Consider the following 12,996-nt stretch of genomic DNA (forward strand, 5'->3'; position numbering starts at 1 on the left):
TTTCACAATCAAGAATAATCATAAAAAACCGGCCAAGTGCGAGTCAGGCTCGCGCAACGAGGGTTCCGTGCTACAGTCGTATTTTTTGACATTTTGCACGATAATTCCAAAACTATAAAGCATAAAAATAAATAAAAAATCGATTCTAGAATTCACAGGTTATGATACCCCACTTGATATAGTTATCTTACTTCGAAAATTGAAAATACTAATTATTATTAGTTCATGACCACAATTTAATTTTTTTGTGTGATGGAACCACAAATTCACGGTTTTCAGATTTTTCCCCGAATGCCTGCTATAAGACCTACCTACCTGCCTGATTCTAGGTCAACGGGAAGTACCCGGTAGGTTTCTTGACAGAGCGACAGACAGACAGACAGCCAGACAGGGTATGTAAGGGCCTATAAGGGTTCCGTTTTTCCTTTTGAGGTAATCTAAATCAGCCTGTGCTGTCCCACGTCTGGGCAAAGGCCTCCCGCCGATCCTTCCACAATTTTCTATTTCGTGCCTCTTCAGGCCACGTAACTGTAAATTTATCTAATTCATCACGCCAACGTCGCCTCGGCCGACCACGCTGGCGTTGATGATTCTGGGGCGTCCAAAAAGAAGCAGATTTTGCCCATAACTCATCTGGCATACGGCACACATGACCTGCCCAATCCCATTTGAGTAAAGCGGCTGCAAGGCCAACGTCAGCTACTCGCGTTTTGGAACGTATAGCAGAATTCCTTACGCGATCTGCTAGTTTTATACCTAGTATGCTGCGTTCCATGGCTCTTTGGCAAACCTTGAGCTTGGACTTTTGAGAGTTTGTCAGGGACCAAGTCTGAGGACCATACGTGAGAGTTGGCAAAATGCACATGTCTTGTTTTGAGGTACGGAACCCTAAAAAAGAAAAGTTACCTTACAACTCACAATACACAAAGCTAGACAATTAAACAAAGTAACTATTCATTTTAAATGCTGTTTATAATCTACCCACACTTCATGAGTATTAATAATAATAATAAATATAATAATAAATAATAATAAATAATTTATTGTTTCACCAAAATTACAACCAAAATTAGGTTAAGCCACCGATGCCTAAAATAAGTTGTAGACTCGTGTTATAGGCATCAGTGCTGCATTAGGTATATAGGTCCAGCAAATTGCTATTGCGCTGGAACCATGTCTCATTCATTTGACGTATATTTAAGTAAAAATATAGGTACCATCAGCTCGAAACTTCAGTCTAGTTCTTTTTTTTTTTTTTTTTTTTTTTTTAGGAGGAGGAAAAATCCCTAATGGACTTCTGTCTATCGACAGGGTGTGTCCGACTCGCACGGACTAAAAAGACCTCCCCCTCTGCGAGATCAGCACGGAACCGTGTAACATTACTTCGTGCTGACCCTCTGGTTGCTCTCTCTCCTTTTTTTCTTGTTTTTCTCTATCCTCCCTTCTCAACATTATGGCTCTCAGCATCTGACCGTATCTGTGCCACTCATTTTCGCTTGACACCATACGGGCTACCAGATTTTGGGCGTTGACACTGTCGCTTGCTCCCTGTGCTGCTTCTCTAAGATCCGCGCACGCGGGACACTCAAAAATCGCGTGTCTCGGGGTGTCTTCCTCTCCGCAAAAGTAGCAATTTTCAGTAGGCGCTTTCCCTATTGCGAAGAGGTAGGTGTTGAACACCCCGTGGCCGCTGAGTGCTTGTGTCAGCCAGCGGTCTACTTCCCCATGCTTCCTCGTGTGCCATTTTTTCAAGTCGGTAATGAGTTCTCTGGTCCAGGTCCCTTTGCCTGCTCCCGACCATTCCTTTACCCACTCCTTCAAGGTATCTTCTCGCACTTCTAAAAGTGTTTTCTCCTTGCTATCGAACAGCTTAGCACGTTCTTTTACCAGTTTTGCAATAGGCACAAGCCCGGCTATCACTAGCACGGCTTCAGTGGAAACTGTTCGATATGCTCCACAAATACCTATAGCAAGTCGCCTTTGGACTCCTTCTAATTTCTTTCTATACAGTTCCACCTTCATAGCTTCACTGAATATTGGTGCCCCGTAAAGAATAATGGAGTGGGCCACTGATGCCAACACCCTCCTCTTGCTCGCTCTAGGCCCTCCTTTTGTAGGCATAAGTCTGTATAGTGCCTCTGTCAGCTTCTGGGCTTTATTGGCTACCTCTTCTATATGTTTTTTGTATTTAAGACTCTTGTCAAGCCATATTCCCAAATATTTAACGTGCTCTTTTGGTGTCACTCTAGCACCTTGAATCCAAAAATTAATAGGATCTAGCCTTCGCCTTCCACTGAACACTATTGCTTCCGTTTTTTCTGGCGCTAGGGCGAGCTGCCTTTCTTGCATCCAGGTGTTTATTCGGTCAAGTGCTGTGTTTGCCCGTGTCATGAGGGTAGCTTCAGTTTTGGCTACGACTACAAGAGCCAAATCATCGGCAAACCCTACTAGTTCTGTACCTTCTTCCTGCTTTAGCTTAAAAACGCCATCATATAGAATATTCCACAGAGTTGGGCCAAGTATGGATCCTTGTGGAACTCCACTACTTACTTGAATCCTCTCCTCCAAACCCTTACTATCTTTCACTACTATAAATCGGTTCTCCAGGTAGCTACTAAGCAGGTTTTGAATGTAACCTGGGAAACCTCTCTTCCGTATTTCTAAAAGAATCTCCCTCCACGAAGCTGAGTTGAAAGCGTTTCTCACGTCAAGGCAGATCAGGGCACATAGCTTTCTGGTTTTCTTTGTGCCTTGCCTTGCTTTCATGGCGGTTTCCGTAACTCTCCTTACAGCCATCAGCGTCGACCGACCCTGTCTAAAGCCATATTGATGATCGGAGAGGCTGCCGTGGTCTGGCAGTAGTTGTTCGATCCTGTTGAGAAGGAGTCTCTCCATCATCAGTCTAGTTCTGACGTCACTAAAATGGCGGCCACGCGCATTAGCAATTTGCGCATATTAAAGAAACACTTTCCTTTTGTTCTAAAAAAATGTCCATACCTACTAGCGGAATTCCTTGGCTATTATTGGAACATTAATTTATTTTTTAGAATATAATTTATTAACTATCGAAACAATATTATCTGCTCGGCGTGGAACATGAAAGAGAAAATATTTTTTTCTTGTGGAAATTTCTCGATGGTATCGGAAAATTTTATTATAAAAGAAGAAGTGTTTGCGGGTTGCGGAACATTGCTTTTGAAAGAGAAAGTTAAAGCTAAGAAAGTTAAGAAAGTTTTGGCTATGGAAAATTCTTGGGTGGCCATGGAAAATTGGATTGAATAAGACTGGGAAGTAATTTCTATATTATGATTTGATCAATTCAACGTCAATCGTGAAGATGGGTTCTTTCTTTCTTCTTTCTTCACTCTGGGCTGGTTTTCAGATAGGCATAACGCGTAAAACTTAGCTCTTCACGCGCCATTTTAACTTTTTGTGTCAAATTCTATATCAAAAGTACCATTGACCCGCCATTTTGGTGACGTCATCACTCGACTGAAGTTTCGAGCTGATGGTACATTTTTACTTAAACATACATCAAATGACGTCATTTCGATGTCAATGAGACATGGTTCCAGCGCAATAGCAATTTGCGGGACTTATATCATAAATCAGACTAAACTAAGTATTAGATACTGTTAAACTGCAAAGTTCTATAAAAACTTCTTTTATTTTAATTTTCAGGGCAGCCATTTTGAAATGTTTATTTGTTGTAATAGCGGGAATAGAAGCACACATCCTGTGAAAATTTCAGCTCTCTACCTGTTACGGTTCACGATATACAGCCCGCTGACAGACAGACGCACGGAGTCTTAGTAAATCGAAAAAAAAATTAAAAATATATTTTGAGTTCAAGCAACATCACGTAAATAAGGCGACACAATCAGTTTTCAATAAAAAATTCTATTTACAGACAAGGACTTATTTACAGTTTTACAATAGACAAATTGAAGATAGATATTATTAGTTTAAAAAAAAAGCTGTGATAGCCTAGTGGTTAGGACGTCCGCCTTCTAATCGGAGGTCGGGGGCTCGATCCCGGGCACGCACCTCTAACTTTTCGGAGTTATGTGCGTTTTAATTAATTAAATATCACTTGCTTTAACGGTGAAGGAAAACATCGTGAGAAAACCTGCATGCCTGAGAGTTCTCCATAATGTTCTCAAAGGTGTGTGAAGTCTACCGCACATGGTGATGGGTTGATCATGATGATTATTAGTTTATTCTCAAAGAAAAATTTAGGTTTAGGTACTAGCAAAAAACATTAAAGCTGATTTACATTGCTTTAGCTTTGTTGTCCGCTCCAGTGATCAAATCCGGCTATGTATTGCTACTGAAATTATTTGAAAAACATTTAGATTGTGAGTAATATATTTAAAAGCGATGAAGTTATGTGAGTAAAATCCTTTCTTAGCGGATGCCTACGTCATCTAAATATATAAAAGGAAAAGGTGACTGACTGACTGACTGACTGACTGACTGACTGACTGATCTATCAACGCACAGCTCCTACTGGACGGATCGGGCTGAAATTTGGCATGCTGATAGCTGTTATGACGTAGGCATCCGCTAAGAAAGGATTTTTGAAAATTCAACCCCTAAGGGGGTGAAACAGGGGTTTGAAATTTGTGTAGTCCACGCGGACGAAGTCGCGAGCATAAGCTAGTAATAAATAAATAAATAATAATAAATAAAATGTTTTTATTTCAACCAACAAGGATCATATTGGTGTTAGTAATTACACGAAACTTAAACCTATTTGTTAGTAAAAAATCTATAACTATTTAAATTAATATAATAATAGCTATCCGTCCAATAAGTTGTTTGAGCTGTGCGTTGATAAATCAGTCACCTTTTCTTTTTATATATTTAGATGACGGTCCATGGAAAGGTATCTAACAGACAGACCAATAAGCAGATACACTTTCGCATTTATAGTATGAATCTCGTTATGACTGAATACTAAATCCAGGTACTAGAACAATGTAAACCGGCCGTTACAACAACAAAGACAATAATATAATAGCTTCCCATTTTTAACCGACTTCAAAAAAAGGAGGAGGTTCTCAATTCGTCGGAATCTTTTTATTTATTTTTTTATTTTTTATGTATGTTCCCCGATTACTCGAAGACGCCTGGACCGATTTTGAAAATTCTTTTTTTTGTTTGAAAGGGTATACTTCAAAGTTGGTCCCATTTAAATTTGGTGAAGATCTGATGATCATCTTCGAAGATAGATACTGGAACTCCTCAACGGATAAGAGTAAATTGCTCGCGATCAGTGTAATAGCTTAGTAAACAGCAGATTTTTAACCAGTCATAGCATAATTCCATGGGGCCACTAAAAATTGTGAAATAATTTTTTTTTACAAAAAAAATAAAAACCGACTTCGATATATTATTATGGAACTATATCACCTCTTGTATACATAATATATTCGGTAATAAATTAAATTATTTTTCAATTTTTAGTGTTTGTGTATCGAAGTCGGTTTTTATTTTTTTTTCTCACAAATCATCCATACATCACAGGTATCATATAAGTAATCACGAATTCGTACCCCGAGACATCCACGTAACAAATGTTCTAACCCTGTACACGAAAGGCTTCCTCCCCCCACCCCCCAGTCTGAAGGTCGTGCGGGAGGCCGTTCACTCCCGTCTGGGCCCGCAGGCCCTAACCTCCCAAAATCCTCTGTTTCCTCCCCTCTGTTCGATGTAACACCCACTAATACATGGAAAGCCGTTACGTAAACACATTCATATACGCTTATAATTGAGCCTCAATAGCTCAACCGGTAAAGGAGTGGACTGAAAACTGAAAGGTCGACGGTTCAAATCTCGCCCGTTGCACTATTGTCGTACCTACTCCTAGCACAAGCCTGACGCTTAGTTGGAGAGGAAAGGGGAATATTAGTCATTTAACATGGCTAAAATTCTTTATAAAAAAAAAATATATAATATGGTTACATATAATATGTACACATGCCTACATACATAGAGTGATAGTCTAGTGGTAAGACTTCGGCCTCCTATTCGGAGGGGTCGGGGGTTCAATCCCGCGCACTTAACTTTTTGGAATTATGTGCGGAAGCATTAACAGTGATGGAAAATGTCGCCATAACGTTCTCAAAGGTGTCCGTCCGTCCGTCCGTCCATCCTGCCCGCGGTTTCGCCCACTGTAATTATTCATTTCCGGCTAAGGCCATAGTTCTTAAACATTAACCCTAATAGCGGTGGAATCGTTATACTCTGTTTTGTCTTTTTCCTTCAAATGTCAAATTACTGATGACAGAGAAAGACAAAACAGAGTATATAACTATTCCACCGCTATTCCAGGTTTATTTGTTAGAGGGAACTTTAAGCGTATCTGGCAGGGAGTTGCAATGATACTTAGTGTCTGGCAATGCATGACGTCATTTCTAATTCTAATTATTCCGAAAAAATAAAATAAAAAAATGACTAAATACTTTGACAAGATTTTTTGCACCTTTATTACCTGTAATCTCCCAAACCCACCATGATCTAAACGAACATCCAAACTAACGTTCCTCCCACTGTTGGGGGACAAACTTTCAGCTTTTATAAAATAACGAAGGTCTGGCACGCGCAGGCTCATAGTCCACTAGAAAAAAGGCTCGTTTTTGTTTCTCCAAGCCTAAGATGAAAGTTTTTTGTTTTTCCAATTAGTGCTACATCACAGTGCTTTCAATGTCTGAGCTTATTCCTAGACAACTAGAATATTAGAGATGTTCCAGTGTTTTTCCAAGTTAAAATAATATGTAGGCATATAAGACTGAGGCAGCGTTGCTAGACGTCCCGATTTTTAGGGTTCCGTACCTCAAAAGGAAAAACGGAACCCTTATAGGATCACTTTGTTGTCTGTCTGTCTGTCTGTCTGTCTGTCTGTCCGTCTGTCCGTCTGTCACCTCCTGCCACCACCTGCGATTTATTTCTTTATTGTAATTTAATGTATTTTTTACAGTAATGCCGTAAGTATTTTTTTTTTTTTTTTTTTTTTTTATTCAGACACAAGTTAGCCCTTGACTGCAATCTCACCTGGTGGTAAGTGATGATGCAGTCTAAGATGATAGCGGGCTAACCTGGAAGGGGTATGTTTTTATTAAACCCATACCCCTTTGGTTTCTACACGGCATCGTACCGGAACGCTAAATCGCTTGGCGGCACGGCTTTGCCGGTAGGGTGGTAACTAGCCACGGCCGAAGCCTCCCACCAGACCAGACCAGAAATTTAGAAATTATAAAATTCCAAACCCCTGCCAGGAATCGAACCCGGGACCTCCCACTATTAAGACCACAGCGCTCACCACTGCGCCAGGGAGGAAGTATGAAATAATACAAAAACGTTTTATTTCTGTTTTCAGGTAAGACCGGCACACTGGTTCCGAAAAAATGTCCATATCCCGTACATAGACGTAAGTAAATAATATATTTACAATTGTAAATAAGAAACTCTCTTAAGACTAAATAATTTTAAATACATATCAAAAATTGCGTAACCGGCAGGAATCGAACCTGCATCTTCTGGGTTCGCGCCCAATGCCTTGACCACTCGACCACGGTCTCTTAAGACTGTTTTATGCCAGAGCAACAATGTGCGACAATGCTATAGTTAGGTAAAGCGACAGTTAGGTACCTTATAACAAATCGTCGAGGCTTCGACGTCGTCAAATGTTCCTACATTTGACGCTAGGTAGCCTGTGAAAAGCCTATTTTTCTTTGATTTCACGTCACCCATAGCCTAATATTTGACATATCGTCGATTCAGGATCGAGCCGAGGGTTTTCTCACTCTAGTTCACTCTGACAATGCGGCATGCTACAAATGGGATCATTAATTTTATAAGCAGCATATTTCTTAGCCTATTTTATGCCGATACATCATGATTGGAGACGTTTCCATTTCTTGTGAATTTATTAAATGACTAGCTTATCCTCGCGACTTCGTCCGCGTGGACTACACGAATTTCAAACCCCTATTTAACCCCATTTCTTTATGTACGCTGAATTTTCCAAAATCCTTTCTTAGTGGATGCCTACGTTATAATAGCTATCGTCATGCCAAATATCAGCCCGATCCGTCCAATTTGAGCTGTGCGTTGATAGATCAGTCAGTCAGTCAGCTTTTCCTTTGATGATGATAATACAAATTCTATGAATTCTATGATGATGATTAAAAAGAGCTAAAGAGCTGCTACGGGATTTTCAAAAATCTAAATCCACGCGGACGAAGTCGCCGGCCTCAGCTAGTTCGAAATAAAACAACATTCCTACTAGATATTGTTTTAAGTTTTTCCTAATACATAAATCACTTAATATTAACAAAGCGGAAAATCGTAGTTACTACTTTCAACTCCATTCACAGACTTTCGTTTATCTCAGCCTGTGTCTGTGTGCGTGCATAGATATACATAGATGCAGTGTGCGCATGTGTGCAGTGCAAGGGGAAATAGCGATGCATTTTGTGCTAGTGTGCTGTGCAAGGGGCAATAGCGATGGTTTGTGCGTTTGTGTGTGTTTTACGAGCAGTCTACACAGCTATGCGTTAGGCCTAGAGACAGTTGTTAGATTTAATGTAGATTGAGTGCAGGGCAAATCTTCGTTAGGGCCTGTTTCAGTACTGCCAGATAAACTTTATCTAACGAATAAAATTGCTGTGATATCCTAGTAATAAAAATATCCTCAACTTATAGGAACTGACTTTATTCCATTTAGACAATACTTAATAAACTTCAATCTTAGTTCTAAACTATTAACTTCTTCAAGACATAATTATAAATTCTAATTTTCCCTGCTTCAAATCAATAGCTCCCGCTCTTATGGCCGCCATTTTTACCTCTCCTCATAATTCTTTTTTTAAATTCAACTGTAGGCAAAGCAATGTCGCTAACACTAGTGATTATGACGTGCGCCTCCTAATCGGAGGTCGGGGGTTCGATCCCGAGCACGCATCTCTTACTTTTCGGAGTTATGTGCGTTTTAAGTGTTTCAATATCGTGAAAACATCGTGAGGAAACCAGTTCCCTCCCAGTTTCCTCACGACGTTTTTCACGCACATAACTCCGAAAAATTAGAGGCGTGTTCCCGGGATCGAACCCCCGACCTCCTGAATAGAAGACTCACGTCGTAACCATAGCCTATCACCGCTTATCCTTATTCTATCAGAACCAACCAATGTATTCTTTGCTGTATACATTTTACGCTAGAGCTTTTTGACTTCAATCCATCCTCTTTTTAACCGACTTCAAAAAAAGGAGGAGGTTCTCAATTCGTCGGAATCTTTTTTTTTTTTTTTTTTTTTATGTATGTTCCCCGACTACTCAAAAACGCCTGGACCGATTTTGAAAATTCTTTTTTTGTTTAAAAGGGTAGGTATACTTCAAAGTTGGTCCTATTTCAATTTGGTGAAGATCTGATGAACATCTTCGAAGATAGATACTGGAACTCCTCAACGGATAAGAGTAAATTGTTCGCGATCAGTGTAATAGCTTAGTAAACAGTAGATTTTTAACTAGTCATAGCATAATTCCATGGGGCCACTAAAAATTAGTTATAACACCGACCCCAAAAAATATTATTATGGAACTATATTAACTCTTGTATACATAATATATTCGGTAATAAATTAAATTATTTTTCAATTTTTAGTGTTTATGTAACGAAGTCGGTTTTTATTTTTTTTGTAAAAATTTTTTTTCCACAACCGCACCGCGCGCCACCGAAAAAATTTCACCCTCACAACCTGGCTGTCTGGTGCACTTCGACAGTCCGTTGCACCAGATCCTTCTTTCTACGCAAACTGTGGAATCAACTGCCATCGGCGGTGTTCCCACTAGATTACAACATGGGGTTATTCAAGGGGCGGACCAACAAATTCCTGTAAGGCCGACAACGCATCCGCATTTCCTCTGGTGCTGCAAATGTTCATGGGCGGCGGTAATCACTGAACATCAGGTGAACCGCCTGCTCGTTTGCTCGCTATTCGTATTACAAAAGTAGATTTTACGAGTGTCTCTTAGACTGTACGCACATTGCAGCTGTGTGCAGGAAGAAAGTGCATTCTACGGCCGCGCTAGGCGAAACTTGACATTGGAGCGCGCTAAACAACTCGGGATCCGTCCCGAGATATTGGGTTAACCGTTAACCTACTTTTGTGTTACGCAACTAACATGATTAAAACGATGTTTTTCACGCTTTTTATTTTCGTTGAGACCGTTTTGGGTGCCAACTATCTCGTTAAATGAAATGTTGGAATGTATTGGTGTTTTTAAGACTACTAACATACCTATCTAAACCTACCTGGCATTTTTAGGGTTCCGTAATCCATACCCTAAGGGTGCCGACGGAATTTTATTACTAAGGCTCCGCTGTCCGTCCATCCATCTGTCTATCAGTGGGCTGTATCTCGATTCTCGAACCGTAAAAAGCAGAGAGTGAAAATTTTCACAGAATGTGTTTTCTATTGCCGCTATAACAACAAACAATAAAAATTTTTTTTTTTTTTTTTAATTATTATTACAATAAAACTTAAAGCTAGCCTTATCTAATTACTATATAAATCATGACCGCGTGGAATGGTGCCAAGAATACTGGCTGCATTTCCGCGCTGGACAGCCAGGCTGATCCGTTGCGCAAAAATGAGCCAGCCCTTCTGTCACCAGATGAAGCTATTAATCGCGGTGAAATGTCTCGTAAAAATTTTTTAGCACTAAGACTCCATGGCCCCAGGGTCTCCACGGCAAACGGCACAAAAATGTAACTCTCTATAAGAGAGGCATACTTGCGCCGCTTGCCGTTTTCAGCTGTTTCTGCTGCGGCTCCCGGTCTTGATGCTGTCTTCCTGATATGACACGGGGCCAATGTGTCAACGCAAGTTGCGTCCCACATTAGCGCCCGTCCCCGTTCCCAGGGAACCAGCGTCAATCCATCAGGTCTCTTGCCATCATCCCGACTAATCCCTGCCGGCTCAATGAGCGCAGGAATATTTATGGTGGCAAGAGCTCTTTTAATTGTATCGTTAAGAGAGCCATGCCTAAACAGCCTACCAGAGCTCCTTTGGCAAGAGAGTCCGTAAAAAATTAAAAACGGCCGACATAAAAATTTAATAAAGATTCAATGTTTGCATCTAATATCTTCGGACTCGCCACGCCCGTTTATCTCATGTGTATCGCATAAGCAGCTCCAGTAAACTTGAAACACTTTGTTGCGCACGATTATCGTCCCGTTTCCCTTTCCACGCGTACAATCATGGCGTCGATTCTCTTGTTTATCTAAATATATAAAAGGAAAAGGTGACTGACTGACTGACTGATCTATCAACGCACAGCTTAAACTACTGGACGGATCGGGCTGAAATTTGGCATATAGCTACTATGACGTAGGCATCCGCTAAGAAACTATTTTTAAAAATTCAATTCCTAAGAGGTGAAATAGGTGTTTGAAATTTGTGTAGTCCACGCGGACGAAGTCTCGAGCATAAACTAGTCAAATATATAAAAGGATTGACTGACTGACTGATCTATCAACGCACAGCTCAAACTACTGGACAGATCGGGCTGTTTGGCATGGAGATAGCTATTATGACGTAGGCATCCGCTAAGAAAGGATTTTTGGAAATTCAACCCTAAGGGGATGAAATAGGGGTTTGAAATTTGTGTAGTCCACGCGGACGAAGTCGCGAACATAAGCTAGTTATCTATATTTATCAATCTACTGCGAAACTTTTTAAGTATATTTCCTCTACGACTTAGACCCCGCTACTTAAGTAAACCTTTATTATTAAACTTTTTGTATGGCTCATCAACTCAATTGAGCCTCAATAGCTCAACCGGTAAAGGAGGGGACTGAAAACCGAAAGGTCGACGGTTCAAACCCCGCCCGTTGCACTATTGTCGTACCTACTCCTAGCACAAGCCTTACGCTTGATTGGAGAGGAAAGGGGAAGAATATTAGTCATTTAACATGGCTAATATTTTAGCGTTTAAACTACCGTGAGTGATTTCCATTATAAATACTATCTGTCCCGGCTTACTCACGTGTGTAGTCGACGTTAGCCCGACTAGTTTCGAACCCATCCGGGGTCCTTTTTCAAGGGAGTCCGTCCGCGCACGCGCCGCGGTTTTGGCGGTGAGTAAGCCGGGACAGATAGTATTTATAATGGCTAATATTCTTTAAAAAAAAAACAGTATGTTCAAAAATTCCACCAGAGTGAAGCCTAGGTGCACTAGCTGCTTAAAAGAAAGTGTCTGTGAGTGAACACTGATTTTAATGGAAACTGATAACAGACAGTAAGTCTAGTACTTGAATGCACTCATAAAAATCTGATAAAAGTCCATCCAATGACTGATTGCAGATAGCTTTGAAATATTAAAAAAAAAAAAAAGTCTAGTACTTAAATGATCGAAGTCTTAGTACAAACAAAGTATAGTCCGCGACAGGTCAAGATGGCAATCGGGATATGATCCGGGGGTGATTCCCCGCTCACCCGCATATCACCCGCGCTCGCCCGTATTGGGTTAGCGCGCCAGATGTGCGGGTGAACGGGGCAATCCTTCCCCATTTGCCATCTCGACCTGTCGCGTATTATAGGACTAGTAGGTAATTAGGAGAGCTGAAACTGTGCGCGGTCTAGACTGCGGCCTTGACAGAGGCCTTGTAACCCTGGGGCTATATTCAGGACTCCTAGATATTATTTATTCATCAAACACACCGCCCCGCCTGATAAGGCCTAGTTTTCTGTGTGGAAAATTAGAGATGGATGGGATTTGACTTCCGACTATGGGCGTAGTCGAAGCTTCGCTCGACTTATTACCTTTTCGACTATTAGTGATCCGTATTTTTCACAACTAGATTTCTTTATCTACTTAATATAGAAAAAGACGTCATGTTTCTTTCTGTTCATACAAATACCTCCTCATATTCAAATCATCGCCGGCCGGCACGGGTTTCCTCTCAGAATCTTTTCCTCACCGACCTGGGCG

At 40.7% G+C, this 12,996-nt stretch overlaps 1 protein-coding gene across 6 annotated transcripts in view; it reads left to right on the plus strand.

Annotated features, from left to right (window-relative positions):
- Positions 1–12,996, plus strand: part of Eip74EF (Ecdysone-induced protein E74) — a 338,704-nt gene that overhangs the window by 193,652 nt on the left and 132,056 nt on the right. For 5 of the 6 annotated variants that reach the window (XM_069498007.1, XM_069498008.1, XM_069498006.1 and 2 more), the window contains one exon: positions 7,382–7,432. The exons of the other annotated variant lie outside the window; for it this stretch is intronic. In XM_069498007.1, coding sequence (XP_069354108.1) covers positions 7,382–7,432 — 51 coding nt within the window. The remainder of the gene's footprint in view (positions 1–7,381; positions 7,433–12,996) is intronic. 6 annotated transcript variants of the gene reach the window in all.

Source organism: Maniola hyperantus, chromosome 4 (assembly GCF_902806685.2).
Source record: "Maniola hyperantus chromosome 4, iAphHyp1.2, whole genome shotgun sequence".
Classification (NCBI taxonomy): Eukaryota; Metazoa; Arthropoda; class Insecta; order Lepidoptera; family Nymphalidae; genus Maniola; species Maniola hyperantus.